The 22,489-nt window shown below is 30.8% G+C and overlaps 15 protein-coding genes across 15 annotated transcripts; 8 read left to right on the top strand and 7 right to left on the bottom strand.

Annotated features, from left to right (window-relative positions):
- Nucleotides 1–532: 532 nt before the first annotated feature.
- Nucleotides 533–2,179, bottom strand: cand_011240 (PCI domain-containing protein; the record flags this gene model as incomplete). Its single annotated transcript, XM_067211363.1, has 1 exon — nucleotides 533–2,179. One exon carries the CDS (start codon nucleotides 2,177–2,179, stop codon nucleotides 533–535), a length of 1,647 nt encoding a protein of 548 aa, XP_067068212.1.
- Nucleotides 2,180–2,758: 579 nt separating this feature from the next.
- cand_011250 (uncharacterized protein) lies at nucleotides 2,759–3,742 on the top strand (the record flags this gene model as incomplete). The annotated part of the gene is made up of 1 exon (XM_067211364.1): nucleotides 2,759–3,742. One exon carries the CDS (start codon nucleotides 2,759–2,761, stop codon nucleotides 3,740–3,742), a length of 984 nt encoding a protein of 327 aa, XP_067068213.1.
- Nucleotides 3,743–3,867: 125 nt separating this feature from the next.
- Nucleotides 3,868–5,196, bottom strand: cand_011260 (RNA recognition family protein; the record flags this gene model as incomplete). The annotated part of the gene is made up of 1 exon (XM_067211365.1): nucleotides 3,868–5,196. One exon carries the CDS (start codon nucleotides 5,194–5,196, stop codon nucleotides 3,868–3,870), a length of 1,329 nt encoding a protein of 442 aa, XP_067068214.1.
- Nucleotides 5,197–5,385: 189 nt separating this feature from the next.
- cand_011270 (uncharacterized protein) lies at nucleotides 5,386–5,934 on the top strand (the record flags this gene model as incomplete). Its single annotated transcript, XM_067211366.1, has 1 exon — nucleotides 5,386–5,934. One exon carries the CDS (start codon nucleotides 5,386–5,388, stop codon nucleotides 5,932–5,934), a length of 549 nt encoding a protein of 182 aa, XP_067068215.1.
- Nucleotides 5,935–5,954: 20 nt separating this feature from the next.
- On the bottom strand, nucleotides 5,955–7,883 carry cand_011280 (ubiquitin-activating enzyme; the record flags this gene model as incomplete). Its single annotated transcript, XM_067211367.1, has 1 exon — nucleotides 5,955–7,883. One exon carries the CDS (start codon nucleotides 7,881–7,883, stop codon nucleotides 5,955–5,957), a length of 1,929 nt encoding a protein of 642 aa, XP_067068216.1.
- Nucleotides 7,884–8,128: 245 nt separating this feature from the next.
- Nucleotides 8,129–9,874, bottom strand: cand_011290 (major facilitator superfamily transporter; the record flags this gene model as incomplete). Its single annotated transcript, XM_067211368.1, has 1 exon — nucleotides 8,129–9,874. One exon carries the CDS (start codon nucleotides 9,872–9,874, stop codon nucleotides 8,129–8,131), a length of 1,746 nt encoding a protein of 581 aa, XP_067068217.1.
- A 361-nt stretch (nucleotides 9,875–10,235) lies between these two features.
- Nucleotides 10,236–10,961, bottom strand: cand_011300 (proteasome subunit Alpha type 7; the record flags this gene model as incomplete). Its single annotated transcript, XM_067211369.1, has 1 exon — nucleotides 10,236–10,961. One exon carries the CDS (start codon nucleotides 10,959–10,961, stop codon nucleotides 10,236–10,238), a length of 726 nt encoding a protein of 241 aa, XP_067068218.1.
- A 277-nt stretch (nucleotides 10,962–11,238) lies between these two features.
- Nucleotides 11,239–12,711, top strand: cand_011310 (uncharacterized protein; the record flags this gene model as incomplete). Its single annotated transcript, XM_067211370.1, has 1 exon — nucleotides 11,239–12,711. One exon carries the CDS (start codon nucleotides 11,239–11,241, stop codon nucleotides 12,709–12,711), a length of 1,473 nt encoding a protein of 490 aa, XP_067068219.1.
- A 423-nt stretch (nucleotides 12,712–13,134) lies between these two features.
- Nucleotides 13,135–13,944, bottom strand: cand_011320 (uncharacterized protein; the record flags this gene model as incomplete). Its single annotated transcript, XM_067211371.1, has 1 exon — nucleotides 13,135–13,944. One exon carries the CDS (start codon nucleotides 13,942–13,944, stop codon nucleotides 13,135–13,137), a length of 810 nt encoding a protein of 269 aa, XP_067068220.1.
- A 267-nt stretch (nucleotides 13,945–14,211) lies between these two features.
- Nucleotides 14,212–15,042, bottom strand: cand_011330 (uncharacterized protein; the record flags this gene model as incomplete). The annotated part of the gene is made up of 1 exon (XM_067211372.1): nucleotides 14,212–15,042. One exon carries the CDS (start codon nucleotides 15,040–15,042, stop codon nucleotides 14,212–14,214), a length of 831 nt encoding a protein of 276 aa, XP_067068221.1.
- An 886-nt stretch (nucleotides 15,043–15,928) lies between these two features.
- cand_011340 (uncharacterized protein) lies at nucleotides 15,929–16,417 on the top strand (the record flags this gene model as incomplete). The annotated part of the gene is made up of 1 exon (XM_067211373.1): nucleotides 15,929–16,417. One exon carries the CDS (start codon nucleotides 15,929–15,931, stop codon nucleotides 16,415–16,417), a length of 489 nt encoding a protein of 162 aa, XP_067068222.1.
- Nucleotides 16,418–16,700: 283 nt separating this feature from the next.
- On the top strand, nucleotides 16,701–18,647 carry cand_011350 (uncharacterized protein; the record flags this gene model as incomplete). The annotated part of the gene is made up of 1 exon (XM_067211374.1): nucleotides 16,701–18,647. One exon carries the CDS (start codon nucleotides 16,701–16,703, stop codon nucleotides 18,645–18,647), a length of 1,947 nt encoding a protein of 648 aa, XP_067068223.1.
- Nucleotides 18,648–19,439: 792 nt separating this feature from the next.
- Nucleotides 19,440–20,054, top strand: cand_011360 (uncharacterized protein; the record flags this gene model as incomplete). The annotated part of the gene is made up of 1 exon (XM_067211375.1): nucleotides 19,440–20,054. One exon carries the CDS (start codon nucleotides 19,440–19,442, stop codon nucleotides 20,052–20,054), a length of 615 nt encoding a protein of 204 aa, XP_067068224.1.
- A 136-nt stretch (nucleotides 20,055–20,190) lies between these two features.
- On the top strand, nucleotides 20,191–21,519 carry cand_011370 (uncharacterized protein; the record flags this gene model as incomplete). The annotated part of the gene is made up of 1 exon (XM_067211376.1): nucleotides 20,191–21,519. The coding sequence occupies one exon, from the start codon at nucleotides 20,191–20,193 to the stop codon at nucleotides 21,517–21,519; it is 1,329 nt and encodes a 442-aa protein (XP_067068225.1).
- Nucleotides 21,520–21,726: 207 nt separating this feature from the next.
- cand_011380 (uncharacterized protein) lies at nucleotides 21,727–22,368 on the top strand (the record flags this gene model as incomplete). Its single annotated transcript, XM_067211377.1, has 1 exon — nucleotides 21,727–22,368. One exon carries the CDS (start codon nucleotides 21,727–21,729, stop codon nucleotides 22,366–22,368), a length of 642 nt encoding a protein of 213 aa, XP_067068226.1.
- Nucleotides 22,369–22,489: the final 121 nt, after the last annotated feature.

Below are 22,489 nucleotides of genomic sequence, written 5' to 3'. Positions count from 1 at the left end.
TCTTAGATATAGTTTATATCACATCTTGACTAGAAGTGTCGACTTAACATTATAATGATATATATTAAATATTATGTGTAAGGAATTGCAATATACAACTTTTAATTACTGCACAGCTATTTATACAATAGTATGCTGAGAAACAAGTAATGACTTAATGCAATATTTCTTATTAAACTATCATGCACTAACAGGAACTAAAATTAGTGAAGTATTCACTTTTTTAAGTTCTAATTATATCTAGGATATTACTAGATTTATATTAAAAGGAATCGAATAGTCTAGTAGTAAATTAAATATACATTTTCAATACTAAAAAGAATTAGAATCAAGATCATGTGTATTTTTAAGAATTACATTTTGTAATTCAATGATTTTTAGTAGATAGCTCATTAATATTTGTAAGAAGCGGAAGTTTCCGTCTAAAGTATTACTTAGCTATGTATAACTTAAAAATGGATAATAAGTAACCACTTTAGTATGTTTCTTAAGTATGAGATGTTGGAATATTTAGTAGTCATTTTCAGTATCTTCATTTTTCAGACCGATTGATTTGTTTATTCAAATTAGCTCTCCAGCTTGCATTAGATTTACTACCTTTTTGTTGGTTAGATATTGATGAATTAAATAAGGGATTATTACCAATATTTTGAGCCAACATATTGCTTCTAAACAATACACTTCTTGTCTTATCAGAAATAACTTGAGATGCGTTACTAGTTCTATCAATCATTTCAACACGATTCCTTTCATAGTCCAATTTCCCATCAAGATGTAAATTTCTAATTAAATTTACTATCCATCTCTCAGTTTCCGTATTTGTCATATTTAACTCATGTGCAATAGTATCCAAATCTATTGATTTGTGTATACTACAATAAATTTCAAATATTAGTAATCTTGCATTACCCTGTATAAAATTACGAAGTGGGAACAGAAAATAATCATTCTCCATTATTGAGTTGCACTTTACAAGGATCTCTTGAGAAGAGTCAAAGTCAAAATCTACTAATAGTTTATGTAGTAGTTCAGTAAATGAATCTCTATAACTATTTCTATGGAATGACAAAGTATTCACAATACTATCTAAAATATCTTTATGACGTCTCATCAAAATTCCAAAGCAAGCCAAATATCTAAATAGATGAGGGCATATAATAGCAACTACTTGAAAATTTCTTTCAGATGCAAACCAGTCTAGAAATGGGCACCATGTATTGTTAGCTGGATTATTTGTATTAGAGTTTGTGTCTATATTTGAATTCGCACTTCCTAATCCCATTATACCATGAGGATTATTTGTATAATTACTTGTTACCAAAGTCTTATCAGTATTGAATGAAGATTCACGTACATATTGATTGAATAGTGGAAATAAAGCCCAGTGTACTAACCAACTCTTATATAAATATACCTGCTTTGGATTTATCTTGTGAAATTCTCTTGATAGTGTATCGTCTATTAATTGGAAATAGTTTAAATACATAGATGGCTGGATAATATCCTCACCTAATGATAAGTTAGATACTATACCATTTGCTATTGAACCAAAGTAACACTCTATTCTAGTAGTTAAGGGTATTTCTATGTTTGTGCACTCGGGTATGATCTTTAATAGTATATCCAGGATATTCTGAGACTCTTTATATCTCCCACTTAAATAATATAATCTAGATAATCTTAATAGCTGTTGAATTGGATTGGGTGGAAAAATAGACTGATTTGTCGATATATTTGATGTACCAACAGAATTGCTCGTAATTACCTCCTCAAACTCTATATTCTCATTACCACAGCTACTGATATACCACTGTTGAAGCTCAGCCAAAGATTTACGCTTTAAACTTCGGCTAGATTCATCATGTATGTCTTTCCATCTCTTCAATGTTGTTATAAATGCTTTTAATGACTGTGCCAAAGACTCCATTGTTTCAGTGTTCTCTATCTCCTTTGCAAGTGTTTCAGCTAGATCTACTGATTCCAACCTCCTCATCTCATCATACAAATGGGTAGTCTTTAAGATTTGCACCTCCATCGATAGTACAGACTTCTCGTCATATATATTTCTCCCTTTGAGCCATTTTACAATGTAAAGTAGCATCTTAGAGTCCATGTATGGTGAAATTAAGTTGATATTATCATAATTCTCAGCATATCCATGTTTATATATATCTGCCATCTTATTTGTCAAAACTCCTATAATCAAGCTGAAGTTAGAAGGAGTTTTTTAGTTACTAAATATTCTAGGTCCTAATATGAGACAACCCGCCTAAATATAGCGGTTATCTCTTCTTTTTTTTGGAAGGAGTTGCGATCTTGACTTTCATTTTAACAAATAAGCTTTAGTAAATAAGTAGTAATACTAATTTTAATCTATTCATGGAGCAGTATAATCTAGCCAACCAAAAATAGAAGTTAGTGCACAAATCCAAAGAAATGAAATTTTACCATGAGATTAGAAATTCCATATATTACGCGGGATTCCCTGGCAACACAAACATCCGATACCCTTTAATATATTGCAACTTCAAATGCAGAAAAAACAAGAGCCTTTAAAACCTGAAGGAGATTACATTAGTTATTAATTTTTGTGTGTGCCTCTAAAGAATAGACTTGTTAAAGAGTTCTCTGTAGTGTTACATCTTAGACAAGCTATCTCAAATCTAAAGTTCATTGCAAGGAGAAATTAGAGGTAGTATATACCAATATTCAGAAGTTAGTATATTTAGATTTTGTATATGTACATTAAAAAGTTGCAATGTGGCTTTATACAGTAGATATCATCTTATTCCTTATTTTGGATGCAGTAATTATGCAGCAAGCTATGAAGATGAGGTCCAGCTACTATCATGATATACAATTAATTAATGTTCCTTCAATATCACATCGTTCAAGAACATGTTTTATATTGCTATGCTTAATTGCAAATATTACAAGGACACTTTCTATATTTATTTTGGATGTAACATGGTTTCCAATAGCTGGATATAGTAGTATATCCTATAAAAACACTGATTTGGAAATATGGTCATTCTGCTTATTAAGGACATTTCCATGCCTGCTACATCTGTCATCTTACTCTATAGTAATATTATTTTGGGCACATGTATATTATACAGCTATTCTCATAAATACTCCATATATGGTTTTTTTTTTTGTAGTTACAAACGTCATAGTATATATGCTATATATAGTTACTGCAATACTTTTTTTGGTCCTTAACCACTTATTAACTTTTATCCCATATGCTTTATTTATAATTGGAATATTATATATATTAGTATCAATATCACTTCTTTATTTTGGATGGAAAGTAACTTCTCATTTATCGAGACGCACTTCAAGTGGAACAGTTCTCAGATATAATGTCATTCAAAGGGTATTATTCTTGACAGTATTTTGCCCACTACTACTTATTTGCCGCGGATCTTTATCTATAATGCAAGCAGTCTATCATATTACTGGTTTACCGGTAAATTTACAAATTATTGACAACTCTCCTTTGGGTGATACTTGTTTGTTTTTAGCTACTGAATTGTTGCCATCTATAATTGTATTGGTGTCATTTTGGCAAAAGAGATCTCCTCCAACATTGAGTATATCAGCAAGAGGACTTGGGTTTACTTCAGGAGTCTTTAATACTAGCATACATAATAATGAGCCAAGTCAATTTGCTCTTGCAGCTACTATGCCACTTATTCAACCAACATCCAATTGGAATGCTCAAACAGAAAAAATATAAGTTATAGTGAAACTTCGGATTATCTTTAAAAGTTCTATAAATTATATAACGTTTAAACATCACTATTCAGATTGATAGTGATAAATCAATAATATATTTACTGTATTTATATAAGTCCAATAAGTTTATATTGTGTAGTTAACCATGGAATATTCACGATTAAGATACTTTTCTAGAGGGAAAAATGATGCACAGACAGTTTTAACATGATCAAATATCCTTCCATTTAGCTGGTATTGAGCTCTTCTAGCACTTGTTATATCTGCAAAATATATAAAAATTTTCCCAGCTCCATTACAGTATAAGTTTTCTCTACTTTTAGGCCGTGGGCTGAAGATCTCTAAAATAGTACCAAATTTCTCGGCCTCAGTTTTTACAGAATCTAATATTGAATGATATTCTTGATCATCTAGTAATTCTTCAGGTTGAATTATATTTAAGAGTTGTACGACCTTGCTTGGAGTTTCTCCAACTTTTTTTGAAGCACAAAGAATTAGTCCAATTATTGGGCTGCTTAAAAGTTTATATGACATACTTTTAGTTAGACTTGTAACTGGTTTGTATTCTCTTGGTGTGATAAAGGATATAACAGAAGCTTGATTAGAAGGTGTTGAGGAGGATATTGGTAGACTTGTTGAGTTAAGACTCACATTATTATTTGACTTAGCTAAGATTCCACTACTGAGTTGAATATTCCATACTCCATGTTTGGTACCTTCTATAGGTCTTCCATGAAACTTCTCAACAGCCTTGTTGCAGTTTAAGCTATCTTCGAATTCAAAGCTACCAACTCCTTTTGGTACTCCCGTTATTGGATCATATATAACTACCAACGCCTTTATTGGTCCAATAGTTTCTAATTGTTTACGAAGAGATTCTTCACTAATGTCTATTGGTAAATCTTTTAAAATACACTTTTCGGTTGAAATTTGTCTTGATTCAGGTTTATCTAGTACTATCTGAAATGTGTTAATAGGATCACCCTCTGGTGGAGGGATATATTCTTTGGGTCTTCTACATATAAGTTTACTTGAAGATGTGCCAATTGGAATTCCATTTAGTTTAAGACAAAGTAATGTGTAAATGATAGTTTGAAGCTCTACACGAAAAGTTCTACTAATCCCATGGTTAAATGAAGAACTCCCACTTTTACTTCCTGTATTTGAAGAATATATATTATGTATTGTACTATTATTGTCATTTACACTTAATTGAGCATCTTCACATGTTATTTCTTTAATTGATGAGATAAACGTGTTTAAACTATCAGCGGGCTTACCTTGTAAAGCACATATAGCACCACACAAGAATGTAGATAATGTTTGAGAGTTGAACAACATTGGAACCTTCTCAACTATAACAGTTCGATTTATTGGATCTCCAGAGGGATCCCCTTGGTCCCATCTAATTCTCCTCCTTCTTTTTATAGTGATATCATTCAAAGCTTCAGACATACTATAATAAATAACTATTTAATTACTTAATATTTATCTTAATTATTCATATTATATTTTTTTAAAGTTAAGATAACATATATACCACTTTAGACTAGGTAACTGGAGGTACTTATGCTGGAGCGCCAATGCGTCTGATTTATTTATGATTCTACTTAGTAGAGCCACTTTTGTTTCTAAATATATAATATGTACTCAAATTGGGTTAATAGCACTTCAAACAGTGAATATACAAACAATATTCTTCTCAAAAATATCGGCTGGATAATGTATAAAATGGATATTAGACCAGATAACTTTAGCGTGATAGAAGATGCACTTGATATCATGCTTAGGTACATTGAAACATTAGCTAATACTGCAAGTCAGTACAGCCAAGTAGCAGGGAGGACTGAAACAAATATAGTAGATATACAGAAAGCACTTGAATGTTTTGATTGGAAACGCTATGATGCAATATTTAACAAAGATGTTAACGATATTAAGAAAGTAGGTGAATTTCCCGGAAAATTTCCTCCATATATCAAGTCTCTCCATCCTACTTTACAAAATGATACTGAGCCAGCTTGGGAATCTGTGATAAATAATAAGAATGAAGCTGAATCACAATTTAACCATCTTATTGATATAGAATTATATGAGTTTACAGATTCTATACCTAAACATATACCTAGTTTTTTACCAATATATCCACCAAAATTAACTTATAGCTCAAATAGTACAAATAGTCATTGTTAAAGATATCAAACACTAGTTAACTATGTACTGTTTTGATCAATCTTTTGCCTGACTTGTCTTATACTTAACTCATCATCATTCTTATCAATTTTTTGTCTTTTATGTGACTGATTAATTGTATTAATAGCGATTTCATCAATATCATTCTCACTGCCTTCTATATCATTGAGTAGTTTATTTTGATCTGCACTCTTTAGACTTCCTATAACTATCTTGTAGGGTTCATCGGTTGTATTATTCAGAAATACTTTAGTATTTGACGTGTCAGATAATAACTCATCAATTTGAACTAGTACATCACACTGAAATTCTCCTTGTGAATAGTCTGTTACAGTTAAAATTTTTCCATTCATAAACTTCCACTCCTGCAAAGTCTTCTGCCCACTTGTTTGCAAGAATTTACCTTGCTCCATTTCATCAGGATCCCAAATACACTTTTGATCAAATTCAATAAAGGGGTCAATTAAACCTAAATGTCTGGATAATATATCTTTCACAAATTGTTGCAAAGTCCACCTAGAAAAACTCCGAATTGTCACAGTAACAAGTTGTTGAGAGCAGGCCAAACATCTTGATGAACTTTGTTCCAGCTCTTCTGGACATAATAAATACCTCCCCATGGGACTGTTTTTAATCCATACGAATCTGGATTTACCATAATTTAATTTATTTCCTATATTATTTTCCATTAAATTTTCTTTCTTTATTGTTAAATCTCTACTCATTAATATGAGTAATTGTAGAACTTGGACACCTGCAACAATAGCATTTGTTGAAGCTATTGCTGGAATAATTGAACCAGCTATTGATTGACAAGTCCAATAAGACTGCAATGGGATATTAAAATTGTAACATCTTAAATTACAGCTAGCAGTCACAAACTCCATGCAAACTTCATTATCTTTATCAAATTCCATTGAACTAGTTCCAATTTCATCATATTTTTCACTCAAAAGCTTCTCTATACTGTGATAAAACATCTTGGCATATTCAAATATACTTAAAACTCTTTGAGATGGAATAACTATATTATCAACAAATTTGCATTGGGTCTTCTCATTTAAGTTTTCTTTCCATCTCTCCCCAAAAATCATTTCAGCATTCCAATGCAAAGGTTTTGGTAGTTCTCTTTTTTTTCCCTCCCATAGCTGTTTGTTTTCACAAGACTTCACGATCTCATCGTGAAATAGATAATTAAACATTTTTTCAGTATATTTACGAATTTTAATCTCTGAAATCTCCTCATCCAGTGGAAATTGAATATGTGCAGCCATATCATTCAATAAATTTTCTGAGTTGGTTCCATTTTTACCTCTTAATCCAAATGCTAACTCAAACAAATATTTTGACCAAGTAATGCAGTGTTCAGGCTTTTCAGGAGTAGATCTTATTGTACATACAGCATACGACTTTGGTACAGGAGGTGGTCTGCATTCGTAGCAGGTAGTTTCTCTAGGTATTATTGGATGTACTTGACCATTATATCCCGTACTTCCGGCATCTATTAGTTTTACTCCGCTACTTAAACACAGTCTGTTAACATATCGCCTAGCATCCACATTATCCAAAGCATTAAGAACCACTTTAAATTGGTTAAAGAAATCGGCATTGTAATCTTTAATATTTCCTACCAATCCAATTATATTTATCTTAGTCTCATCATTACTTTTATATCTGCAATTTTTGCTTATTTCATTTCCTTCATTAGCAACAACTATAGATTTTGATTTCCCGACATGTTTTCTCCTAAACAGAAATTGACGATTTAAGTTACTGACATCTATTGTATCTAAATCTATTATAGTAATATTTAAAAAACCACATAGTGCTAGACACTTAATTACTTCGCATCCTATTCCTCCTCCTCCTACAACTAAAATAGGGTAAGTTGGAATTAAAGAAAATATGTCATTTCCAACTATACTTTTTACGTTATCAAATTCTCCCATTAAGACAGTTATTACGAAAAATTCTGACTGATTTCTGATTAGTTATTTGCTTATTGAATTTTCAAAAGCAAAGGTAATCATTTGAAATTGTAAAACCTTGCAGACTATCTCAGCGCTAAAACATCAAAAGTATGAGTGTGACTTGCTTAAACAGGCTAATAAGATTGTATAGATTGACACTTTAAAGAAAATGAATAATAATAATTGGAAATAATTCAAATATTATTATTAAATTATGAGTGTACTTATTGGATTACTATTTTCATAGGATTATTTGTTTGACTATTATTTCTAGATGTAGTATTTTGTCTGATCATACAATAGCAGCAACTTGAAAACATTGCAATACCATACATAAAAAATATAGGAGCTGTAAGGTAAAGTAGAGTGATTATTCCTGCACTATGTGGATCATATTTATATTTTAAGGCACCAAATGGAAATAGATCAATAATATCCATTATAGCTCCAATAAATACTGGAGCTATAAGAAATCCAAATAGGTTAAATATAAATTGAGCTAGTGCAGTGGCCATAGGACGTGTATGGGATGATACACATTTCATAGAAACAATCAAAGACATAGGTAAAGTACCTGTGAGAAAAAATAGTGCAATTGTTATTCCCCATACAAAAGCTATATAGGATCTAGTTTTGAGGATAGACATAGAAGCAATAAATCCAAATAGTGAGAAAAAAAAGCAGAAAGTTAATATCCAACCAAATCCTTGTGGTCTATACTCATTGAGTATATCACCTGTTATTCCACCAAAATAAACGCCTAATGTAGGTCCAATAAGAAATACACAAAATACTGTAAATATTGCTGAGAATCTATCAATTAAGATAACTTGTGTGAGATATTGATTCATCCAAAAAATTAATCCAGTTACAAAACAATAAACTCCACATGTAGATAAGGTTGTAAATATATATATAGGATTACTACAAATTTCACTGAGTTCTTCTTTCTTGTTTACATCACCTTTTCTAGTCATTGATGGCAATAGTAGAATACTAGATCTCTGAAGTTTACTTCCTCTTTGGTAATTGACTTTATTTATATTGGGATTTGTTATAGGTTTAACTGAGAAATCATTATTTGCATCTGTAGAACGCTGAACTGTAACTCCTGAAACTAAAAGTCCTGTAGTTCGAGAGTTATCAGAATTAAATCTGGAATATTCCTGTCCAATATCAAGGATACTGGCTGGAAAAAGAGTTATAATAGCTATAATCGGGATGATTACGATGAATTGTATGAGAAATGGCCCTCTCCATGATAAGATACTGGCTATAAATCTGTCAGTGTAGGTAGAGTTTATATTGATAAAAATATCTTCTGTAGTAAAACATGTTAATATTCCTCCTAGTAAATACCCAGAGAGTATTCCAAGCATGCCAGATAATTGTTGATAGGCTAACCATGATGTTATGTTAGATTTGGGTGCATATTGATCAACCCATAGAGGAATGTATACAATAACAACAGACTGAAAAAATCCGGTAAAGAATCTAGCTGCGTATATTTCTGCAAGCGAATCAGCTTTAAAAGAGTATAGGCAAGTTAAATTAATCATAATGAGAGATGATAACAAGAGTACTTTGGATTTTATAATTGGTAGGAATATGCCTGTAACTAAGCTACCAACCAAAAAACCCATATATACCATTGATCCTATGATACTTGATTGTGTATATCCTACTCCAAACGATTTTTCTATCCACTCTAAGTTACAAGCAACGAAGCCGTGATCCATACAGACTACAATGGATAGTGCTACTGTAACAAAAAATTGGAGTTTAATCAATTTCCTATCGATGTTAGAGCTCCTTGATTGTTCCGCAGTTACTAAATAATTCTCATCAGATATCATTTCTCCTTCAAATAAAGACATGTATAGACCTTGTAATGTGGGAAACGAAGATCTAGAGGATCTTTTTGTTTCTGAAAGTAAAGATATATTATCCCTTTCACCTATTAAAGACATGATTAATTGAATACGAACGATATTAACTTTAATTAAAATGTACAATTTTAAGATTTCTATATTATGAAAAGCTAGTATCTTAAAAAAAAAATCAGGTCCAGCACAATCCCTCTTCCCCTCTCTTGAGTTATGGCCCAGAAAACAGTATAGACCTTTTTAAAAATCACGAACATATGCAGTTCCACAGAATTAATAATATTTCTATAAGACACACAGTTCTAAATAATTTTTAGGACAAAATTTGTAAAGTGTATACTTAATCTTGGTATAGTACTAGTAAATAATGTCTAAAAACATGTTAATATTGCTTAGAGTATTGCTATTTTAGCGGGAATTATGACCCTAAATGTATAATAGCTAACTATTTCATTTCAGCCTCTGTAACTTTTTGGGCTTCTATTAAACGAACAAATTCGTCAGTTTTTTCTTCAGTAAGAAAATGGCAACCATTCTGATCTATCACAGCCACCTCCATGTTTCTAGAACCCGATTCAACGACTTCCAGTAAACCCCTTACAGCTAGATTAGTAGCATCATCTCTTGATAGATCTTCTGTGTAATTCTTCTCAAAAAATTCCTGTACAGTTTTAGAATTCTGCCCAATTGCTTGAGCTTTCCATTCGAGAGCAATCCCAGATGGATCTGTTTGGTATAAGCCTGGGTTTCCATTTACATGGCAACCAGCAATCAAAGTAGAAATGCCAAATGGACGTACTCCACCTTTATGCGTATACTTCTGTTGTTGCTGAGCAATATACCTTGCCACATAATCTACTGGTGGAGCATCTTCCACATTCAACCTATAACTTTGACATTCTATACGTACTTTATTTATTAATACTCTAGCATCAGCATGGAGTCCTGCGAATGCTAAACATGTATTTTCATCAACTAATAAAAGTTTCTTAGCACTTCTTGAATCTTGTAACTTTGCTGCTGCTTTTCTTTCTACAGCTAATACAACACAATCAACACCACGAACTCCTACAGCTCCATAGCCTTTCCTGACAGCTTCCATTGCGTACTCCACTTGTAATAAGTGGCCATCAGGAGAGAAAACAGTTATTGCACGATCATAGCCTGACATCAATATTTTAAAGATATTTCTTGTGGAAGTGAGTTAATTTTTAAAGTAGAACTTTTACTCTCTGTATTATTTTCTTTGGCTATTTTAAATCTCCCCAGTGAGGGGTGTACGGATATATTTAAGTGTAGAAACCCCGCAAAAGAAAGGAAAATGAAACCAAGTATGAAGACCTATTATATAGGCTTTAATAGAGCTGTAGATATCTTAACAATTCCTAAATTATTAGTATATAAATTAATATTAAGTATCTTTATAGTCTATTATGTAACTAGAAGGCATGAACAGTGTTTTGTATTTGGTAAATGGTGAATTAAGCAATTTGGATACATGTTATTATTGTGAGTCCTGTAATAAAATTATAAATGGAGTCGAGACTAACTTAGAAATAGAATCTTACTACTGTCCGAATTGTCTAGATAATATCCCATCTAGTGAAGCTTTTGAGACTAACTTTTGCTGTTCAAGGTGTTTTGATTGTCCTAGATGTTCCAGTACTCTTGTAAACATTGACAGTTCAATTATGATAAACAATGAAGTTTTTAATAAATGCCAAACTAATATAGTTAGACCATTTATGTATTGTAGTCACTGTAATTGGTCTTTCCCAAATATCAATAATAGCTCAGCGGATATTTTTGAAAATTTATTTAATCTAAAGATGGATTTATTTCAATCAAAATCTACCGAGGATTTTGCATCAAAACTGTCTACTTTTGGCCAATTTGAATTGGATAAAACAAAGAGACATATAAAGTACATAAAAAATAGGATAGAATCAAGGGCACGAGTAGAATATGACACAAAACTAAAAATTGGATTAGGAATGACTCACACAACACTAGAAATGAATATGGACAAATCATTAAACCAGAAGGAAAATATTAGAGATGGCCACTGGAGTATTAATGATTTAGAGAATGACTTAGTACAGAAGAGTTCAAGATGCAATAGTAAAGATATATGGGTTGATACTCCAATAATTAAACAACATTTTAGCTGTAGATATCTAGATAATTATCAACCTAGTAAATTTAATGGTCTAAGCTTGTTTCAATATTTGAAAAATCCCCAATTTATAAACCCAAAATATATGATCAAAAATAGTTCAATATGTACCAACTTATTCTACAATATTCCTTGTAGAAAACACTTGATGGTTCAGATATCCAAGAGATGTAATACTTGTCAGCGTTTTGTTACAAAGGCACAGCTAAATCCTCTAGCTCAACCTTCATATCGTATTAACCTTTCTGCTAGTTTATTTGTTCCAAATTTAAGTGTCGTATATAGTGAAAAGAATCCCATATATAAAGATAACGGAATTACCCAGATTGTTACTTTGCAAATAGTAAACTATATGGATAAACAGATTCAATTAAACTGGATACCCAAAGATTCTGAAAATGAAGAATTCAATGATCCAGAAATAAGTATTAACAATATTATTGTTGATATAGAACCTAAATCTATTATTCTGTGGTCTAAATGGGATCCTTCAATTGATCAATTACCTCCTGATAAAACACAAAATACCCTTGATGCCTCTACAATATCAATGGATATACGGAATCGCAATAAATCTGAGATAACCGTTAAAATACAGCATAAATCCAAGATATTTGAGAATAGATTTCCAGATAAAAAACATACTGAAGGTATAAATTTCCTTTTACATGGAAATGCAACTTTCCAGACTCCTACTGCTGATAATGTAACCCTAGAATTTTGTGTTTATATTGACTTAAAGTAGGTTTTCCAGCAATACTAACTCTAAGAAATACAATATATTCTTAAAAATCCATCTTTACTTTAAATATATATATATATATATAAAGTTTTAGCACTAATTAGTAGGCATTCAACCTAAAAAACCTTCTTTAACTTTGCAGGAAATATTGAGAATTTCAAAAATTTGTCAGAGCTAATCAAGCCTAGACAGTATTTAAGTTTCTAATATTCTAACTAAATAATCAAGTCGTGTTAAGACAAATTACTTAACTTCCAAGTCCTGATTAAGCTAAGTTACTATCAATAGATTATAACTTTAAATAAAACAATCACATGTTACCCCTTGCAATAGTCGTTTAATGATTGGGAATTACAACCAACTTATTAACAGAAAAAAGTCATTAAAAAAAGAAGCTTGAATGAAACAAAAGCAATGTAAAGGAAATTAATAATACAATGATTGAGAAGCTCGTTTCTTCTTATAAATAATTATACTACATATTCCAACCAGACATATGACAATAATACTACCACATATAAATAAGAGAGTATTTGTTGAATCCCCTGTATTTGGTATATTTAGTAAGGCTAGATGACCAGCAAAATTTGTTTCTAGATCCCTAGATGATACAACTTGTCCGTTCTTACTTGATCTTAACATTACTGCTGTTTGTGGACTTTCTACATCAGCTTCTTCACCTAACCTATTTTGTTTTAGCATTGCTTCAGTATAAGGAACATTTTCTAAACTATGTAGTGGCTCTGGAGCAAAAGCCTGCTCATTTGTTTCAGTTTCCTTTTCAATATCTTGTGGCAAAGTTATCGACATTGTCTCCAATATTTGAGCAGTAGGATCTACATGGCGTCTCCCAGCTGTGGTATAACATAAAATTCGGGTACTTTTCTTCCCATTATACAACTTACACTCTTTTTGGCTCTCTGCCCTTGGTAGCATCCGAAAATTTATTGCCTCAAGAGAAAGCCATAAGAAGTCCTCACATTGACGGCCACATCTACTATAGCACTCAGAGCAGGCATCTGGAGTTGTCGGGTCACATCCATGCATTCCATAATCTTCACAATTTGGTATTGGCCTTTCAAAAGACTTTTTAGCTTGATCTTCTAAGACTCGTACCTGTTTAGATAGATGCTGTTTTTTCTTAAATACATTCCTTATATTCCAACTATCTATATAATTGAATCCCGAGAGAAATATCAACAAGATAAAGATCTTGTTATAGACGTAAATATACATTATATTCTCTCTTTAGTCCAATAAAAGCCTAGAATTGATTGCCTTAATGATATTCATTCACTCTAGCTCTTAACTAGTACATTTTTGTTTCCTCCTTTTTTCTTTTTTTTTTAAAAAAAAAAAAAAAGAAAATTAAATACAAAGCTAAATAAGTGCTATTACAATAGCACACTGGACTACTTTATGCGCACACAATCGCTAGCTATTACTTCCACTCATTGTTGCCAAAAATACAATAAATACTAAAACCTTTAAGCAATGAAGAATTTATGCCCTCTTCTCTATGTAATTTAACATTTCATTGTATGCATTTGATAAAATATTAAATGCTTCACCTGATTTTGGATGGCAATTCTTGTCAGGATGAATCTGTTTAGCTTTTATACGAAAAAAGCGTTTAATATGATTCAATATTGAATTCTTATCACCTAGTGACATATTTCGAGGTATTCCAAATATTTGGAATGGATCATCTTTCCATGCTAGTACAGACATTACTGCATAGGCTGATTCATAAGTCAAATTGGGATACATCTTTATACAGGCTAAGGAATCCTTCTCAATACTCATAGAAGTCTTACTTAATACTCTATTCGCATATATCTCTTTAGCTGCTGCTAAAAGTTCCCCTTGTTTCTTTCTATAAGCCTCTTCTCTTATTGAATCTAATTTGGCAGCATTAGTTTTATAAGTTGGAGAGAGAAATTTCTCTGAAGAACAAATTTGACATCCTACTGAAACATCTTCAAGTTTACAAGCAAACTTATGACCCATATTACATTTTAGCCAAATACGAATACCTTTAATACTACAGGAGCTATCAATATTTTCTATTCCAATGAAACTCTTCCCTGTAGTCTTTCTTAATTTGCTTCGAATACGCTCTTCCAGATCTAAGCATTCAGGGCACTTCTGAAGTCGACGACCTCCTTTCCATCCGTGAAAGTTACAAATTAGTTTTTGAATATCGTAAGGATTACTTCTATGTACTTGGCTTCTTTCATTACACTGCCTAATATCTTTGACTTTAACACTTCTAACCTGCTCTGTATCGTCATATTTATTATTGATAGTACCTTCTTGTAAACTTTTCTTCATTTAAGTTAGCTGTTTCTAAACATCTTTAGCAAAGTTTCTTAACGAGTAGCAGCAAAGTCCTAATCTTAAATATTTGTGGCGCTTATAAGTTCTACTTGTAGGAATCTTGGCGCAAATGTTTATCACTCTCCTGTTGTCAAAAGTATAACGCGCTATATTTATTATTAGTGGGTTTTATATTTTGCATTTGGGACTTGTGTAATTACAAATCTGATTAAACTAGAAAAAAAAATAATTACAAGTACAATAGAGAATTTCTAAAAAAAAAAAAAAGTAATGGGAAATAATGATAATTTGCTTTGTGAATCTTTAAGGAAATATGAAGATCTTACAGTGGAAGAGTTTATACTTAACAAATTACGAGAATGCGTAAGTACATAATAGAGATATATTCAATATTTCAATAGAAAAAGTAACTAACTTTAATATATATTTATAGAATAAAGAAATAGAAAGCAATTCTAAATCACACATTTTTGAACTTAATCAAAGAATAGAGAAAGCTTTGAAGCCTAGCAATCAAATATCAACTTAACTTATTATAAATTCGGAATTATCCTTTATATGTTTAATTATTGGCTTTGTAATATACAAGCTTTATAGAGAAAATAATGAATTTGTACCTAAACCTCTACGAATTATACATACACCTAGCGCCACTGAAGCTCCTACTGGATCATTACGTTGATAATAGCGTCTGTTACTTTATTATTATAAAGTCATTCGAGTTTTTTTAAAAGTAATTTCCTATGGAATACGAAGTTTATTTGGGCTGTAATTTTATTGGTTTGATTATTGTTAGCTGTATATTTGTTTATCACTTCTTGTCATCTGAACTTCCGAGAGAATTATACTCCAAATCAAACTAAATATTACGATCCCAAAGATGTGTGAAAATGTAGATATTTATGGAAATGTTAGGCGTACTCCTTTTAAGATAAAGAAGAAACTTAAAAAAAAAGATTCTAATGGCCCTGATTTACAGAGTACTAATATATCCAATTCAACGAACAGTAATAGCTATACTCAATCACTTTACGATTCAATTATGAGCTTAAATTCACCAAATGAAAGATTCGAAACTAAGGGAAATGAAGATGACTCTACTGAAAGTATTGGACTAGTCAAATACAAGGGAGATCAAGTCTTAGACAGCCTAGTTAGTAATAAAGCTACAAACTCACATCTAAATAGTACAACTAGAACAAAGCTCACTGCTGCAGAAAAGACATTTCTTAAGATACGGAAACGAAGACTGCAGTCAAAAATTGTTAGTAGAACCTCTATAACACATCGTGAACGTGTTGCACAATTTAATGCAAAACTTGCCTCACTACCAGAGCACTTTGATATGCCAAAGGTTGGACCTGGGTAATTTTCACACTGACAACTAACAACACTTCCAATAGAAGATATATTGACTTTTCAGAGCCTGTATCTGATTAAACTAAACTAATTTGTATTTGTAGAGTAAGCTTAGTGATAATGTTGTTTTTGTGAATTGTTGTAAGTTTACTTCAAAACACCACTCATGAAATTAAGGCGCATTGACACGTATATATTGAAAAAAGTGTAAAGTGCAGATTCTTGTATAGTGAGGCTATCTTTAGGAAATATTGCAAATTATATATTCTAATGATAGAGTGGATATATTAAATATGAAGTCACTAATTTTGATATGTGAAGATAATAGAGACTCCAAAAATATTAGACTACAGCAGAATAGGAAATATATAAATAGTAATCGATGGTTTTTTGGTGAACAAAATATTCTGGATAGGGATGAAGCAATAGTCAATGTTCCAATTGATAATCATAACTACCGAAAATTTTATTTTGATTCAATAATTATATATCAAAATGAAGAACTCCAAGAATTGGCTTCTAAATTAAGTAGCTCTGCACTATTGAATAATTCCAGTAGTATAATATTATCTACTTCCTATAGATTTGGTGACAAATGTCCTATACTTCTAGAAGGCTTATTTGATGATAATAATATATTATATGGTCCAGGATTAATGCTGTTGATTGTAAAGATATTTTTAGGGAATATCAGTGGTCATCTAAATCAGACATATTATGTAGGTTGTACATGGAATGGTATAACTAATTCTGGAAAATTTGTAGATTTATTGGATAATTTAAATAATAACAGGCAGGATATTACAGACAATGATATATTATTTGCTGAAGCATCAATTTCTCCTAGTAATGATGATTTTGGGTATACTAGCTGTCTAATAATACGTAGTGTCAATAGTCTTGCTGAGTGTCTTCATAAGTGTAGAAATTTAAGTGACTGGAAATCTATTTGTCACTATTGGTTTACAGTGAGACTTTTTGAATACAATAGCAATGATGAAGCTGATCATTTCTCGTTAACTAGCTCAGTGACTTTAATGTCTCTTGGTGAAGGCTTGAAATCTAGGATTTCTGGACAAGTTAACCCTTGGGATACTTTGGAAACAATATTAAATCTATACTATGGAAAATCTGATATTATAGATGATAATTTATCAATGAAAAAACTTGTTATAATGGTAAAGGATTATTTAGATTACCTAAAATCTCAGGATTTCAGATGTGATTTTGTAACACTACTATATAGACTTCCATATGCTCTAGATCCCAATATTTCTTCTCACAGTAAAGAAGTTAGATTTCTTCTTCCTTTGATGCTACATCATGAATCAATAAGTAACTTGAAAAAACAAACAGAATCTAGCACTTTGATATACCACAAAGGATATGAATATGACCATGATACTACCAACTACTCAAATGAGGAGAGCAAATATTTATCTGTATATGAATATTCTGCTGCTAGAGATTCAAGTTGCTACTCTGCACAAGATGAAAGATCTATTGAAATTTCAGAGTATGGATATGATTACGTCAGTCCAATCCAATCACCAAGAAAATCACCTTTGTATTATGAAGAAGATGATGCCCCTACTCCTCCTCCATATCCAATATTAGATTCGGAAAGTCAAATTAATTATTCTGAAAATAATTCTATGAAAATAGTAGATGATATATACAATAAAGTAAATGAGAACTATTTATACCGGTTATCTGAAATTGATGTAGATAAGGAAACCATAGAACAACTAAAGGATGAGACTCACAAACTTAAGCAAGAACTAAAAATATTTGAGGATACTCTACTTGATAAAAATGAATTAATTGTTAGACTGGAAAAATTACTTGATACGAGGGATATAATTATTAAACAACACATAGAAACAATAGATAAACTAAAAAAGGAAATATTAAAAAAAGATAAAGAAATTAAAACTTTATCTTCTAAATTAGCAATTATTCAGAAATACAAAAAGGAAAGAAGCTCTTTTAATGAAAAAGTAGTACCCGATTATAATATAACAGCCAAGAAACTATCTACGGCAGCAAATACAAGTTCTAAACAATCAATAGATATACAAAGTGCCAGATTATCTGGCGAAGATTTCGAAGATAATAACTCTTTAAAAAAAGAAAAACAAAGTGAAAATTTAAATGAATTTAACCAGTACTCAAATAATGCAAATTTATCTAATGTGGCAATGATGGCATTACAAAAGTATATTCAACAAAGAAAGTAATTGTTGAAACAATGCTATACTTTGCGAATACTTAATTCAAATCTACCTAGCCTTATTCCACTTTTTATTATTTCAGCTGTAACAGAAATTTCCAAGAATTAATTTCTCTTTCAAAGAATTATTAAAATTATGGGGATAAGTATAGCCTTATAAATAATTGATATATCTTTATATTCATGAATTAAAGTGATCATCTTGTACTAATCTGAAATTCAAATATATCAAGAATATACTTTAAGACAAAACTACAAATTCAATGAACTACTCAAAATTCTATATACAACAAGATTAGTTTTACATTATTAGTATAGATTGAAATTACTATTTATTTAGGTCAACTGTCCTAAACTAAGTCTTAAGTACTCACATCTCAAACTTTTTTATATTTTTAAGTATTGTGATTTGAATATATATATATATATCATGGTTTGAAGATCAATTTCTTAATTTACTTAGGCTACTTTTTGTGTAAAATCTATTAATTAAAGTGCACTATTAAATGAGTATAACATTTCTTAAAACTACAATAATTAGGCACAATTTTGTTACCTATTACTATTTGTATATAATAATACTTATTGGTCACAAGGTACTAAATGGTGACAAATTGCAAACTTTTAAACTCTTACATGATCTACTATTCCTAGTAATTTGCTATCGCGGGAGTAGCAAATAGGGTTCTCAAGTGCAAAAGCTTTTGTTTTTTTTATTTGTTACTAACAGAATACACATAGGTGAGACCATTTATTATAGAAGTTGTAATCTTTGATTTTACTACTTTAGTTGGTTATAATGTCTGATTTAGACAGTGATGTACCATTATCTCAAAAACTAAGTGTTTCAAAAAGGCGAAAGAGCATTGACAAAAGTAAGAATTTTGAATCAGACTATAGTGAAGATATTTCATTAAGAGGGGGAATTACTTTAAATAAGAATAAAAAGCAGAAAAAAGCAAAAGATAAAAAGGTAATAAAGAAAGCAACTAAAGGACTAGTATCTAAAAAGAAAGTACCATCTAAAGCAAGCAAGAGAATTAAAGTAGTTAAAAAACCAACTAAGGAGAATATAAAAAGTAAGACTAATGAGTCTGATATTGACTTTAGTGAAAATATATCTGGTGATATGCACAAACTTTTCAAACCTGGACAGAAATATATTACACCACCGAATGGAGATGGTACAAGAGCTTTTTATGAATCATTATACTCTGAAAATCCATATAGTCTTATTGCTCTTCGTTATTGTGTTGAATATGGAATCTTAATGGGTTCCAACCATACAGTGGCTCTACAGCGTCTAGAACACTTACGTGAAAAGGGATTTTTAAAAAGATCAGGAGGTGGTATTCAAAGTAATGCAATGCAATCCTTACAATTTTATGACAAAGGTTTACATGTGAAAAAATGAAACTATTGAATGATAGTATATTTTAATTTATGATGAGAGAGTATGGACGTTAGGGACCAAATACAGAAAAAAAGTACAAATTTATCACTTTTTGCTATACTCTGATAGATGTCAATTTACATAATTAGATTTAATAATGCATTGTAATAAAGGTAATAATATAAATAAAAATGGATTTACAAAACAATCATATATGTTACAAGACGATCTAACTACTTTTGTAAAGGGTATTTTACGTTCTAAGACATATTCATTACCAGATATTAAATTACCAGCTTTAAGTAATGGTTTATCTAGTGTAATTGAGGCTTCTTGGTTGAATAGAAGGACTGAGCAAATTCTGCATAACCAGATATACCCACTTGACTACACTAAAAATACCATTAGTAAGTATAAAGACAGAATATTACTAACACCACACAGATCAGAGGCAACAGCTGTACTTGGAAAATATAAAAATGTCGATGAACAAATTTTTGAAGAATGTGGAGATAATTTGAATAGAGAATCTTCTAAATTAGTATTTAACAAAGTTGGAGTAGCTACACCAAGGCTAGTACATAAAAGAGGTTTAAGTTCTAATCAAAGTTTGGAAAGAGATAAAGTACTTTTCTATTCTGGTCCTTTATATAAATATAATTCACCAAGAAGTGGATCCCACCACCAAATTAGTAAATATGGTAGTAGTAATGGAAGTGTTGAAATTTTCAATAGAAATATACTTGATAAAAGCATGAAGTTTAGAAGTGAATATAATATTTCACCATTTCGTGAGAGAGTCTGTATAGCTTGCAGGAATAGGAAACTTCGTAGTAAGAATGCAACTGAGCAATATTGTCACAATGAAATTGTAATCACAGGAGATTTTGTATGTAGAGAGTCACCAATTAGTCAAACAGAATACTCTTATGATGGTAATATTGATGAAGAGATATGCAACAACTCTAATTGTATTGTTAAAAAACTTAGTGAAGATTTGTTGACAGACCATAGATTAATGAGATTACAAAATATAAGATGCAGAGATACTTCATCAGGATATATATATGGTGATGTTAATAAGGTAATTGACCAGAGGTATGAATCACTTGAAAGTAGAATATCAAATTTGGAGAATATAATGGCTTCAACAATGATCTATTCTGATTCAGAATCAACGGTTATACAGACACCTTGTATAGTTAGGAAAAGTAATGAATATGAAGAAAGTGTTGAAGGAGAATTAGAGGAAAGTGGCTTTGAGTCTACTGATAATAATGATGAAACAATAAGGGAAATGAACTCCTCAATAAAAAAAGAAATTGTGAGAGAAGTCATGATTTCTGTTAATGAGCCAATTAATTATAAAGAAGTCACAAATTCGGCTACTTTTAAATTAACTAATAAGAAATTGAGTAATACAGATCCTATTAAAATATTTAGGGTAAAGCCACTCACTATACCAATTGAGAGACCATCAATATAGTGGATAATAATATAAATGAGTCCGCTTAAAATATATTACTTATACTAACCTTAACTTGTGATTATCATGAGCTTTTTAGGAGAGCGTTAACTTTCAAGTTAGCAGATACCGCAAGACTTAGTAAGTTAACTAGTTTAGTAAAAGTATATTTTCCTTTGATGAAATTATAACTAGCTTGTTATTATTGACATAAATATAATACATTTGATGTCGATAAATAATTTTTTTGGTAAGCAGTGGTCTTTGCTCTTATCAGTATCAGCTTTAAGTGTTGGACTTGCACTCTGCAACAATTATTCCTGGGGTATTAGCAAAATGGAATATTATATACAACAAAAAATTAGACGAAGTATTCAAAAGTATGTATGCCCACTTGAACACTATGATATAGTGAAATTACAAAAATTTGAGTATAGTCATTTAGATTACCCTATAATGAATAGTAAAAGAATAGCACAACTTAACTCTAGGTTTGATAAAAAAAGTCTCTCGGATGAAATGATATCCGCTGTTGTCACTTATTTTATAAATATAGATATTGCGAAAATAAATGGTGTACGAAAAAGTGATATCATTTTGTTTATTACCAAGAGTATTGAAGAAGGTGGTGCCGGTATTAGTATAGATGATGAGCTCGTTACTTCATTTTTATGCGGAGGTGTAAGTAGTAAAGATTTATCACAAGAAGAAAAACTACTATCTTCTTGTGATTTGCAGGAGTTTATTAATCTCATAGACAAAATAACACATTCAGATGTAGAAAAATACGAAAATATACTAAATACTTTAAAAAGTGAAAATCGAAACTTTCCTAGTTATCTACATTATAGATATAATATAGCTAGCTAATATTTTCTTTCCAACTCCAAAAATTTTTATACTACTATCTCGGTTTGTTAGTCTTTGGGTTAGAGGGTTAGACCCCATTAGATAAAAGGGCGCTAATACTTTTTGAAATAATCCTAATTTA

Source organism: Cryptosporidium andersoni (assembly GCF_001865355.1).
Source record: "Cryptosporidium andersoni isolate 30847 chromosome Unknown contig_28, whole genome shotgun sequence".
Taxonomy (NCBI): Eukaryota; Apicomplexa; class Conoidasida; order Eucoccidiorida; family Cryptosporidiidae; genus Cryptosporidium; species Cryptosporidium andersoni.
This window is presented reverse-complemented; position numbering and strand designations above follow the sequence as displayed.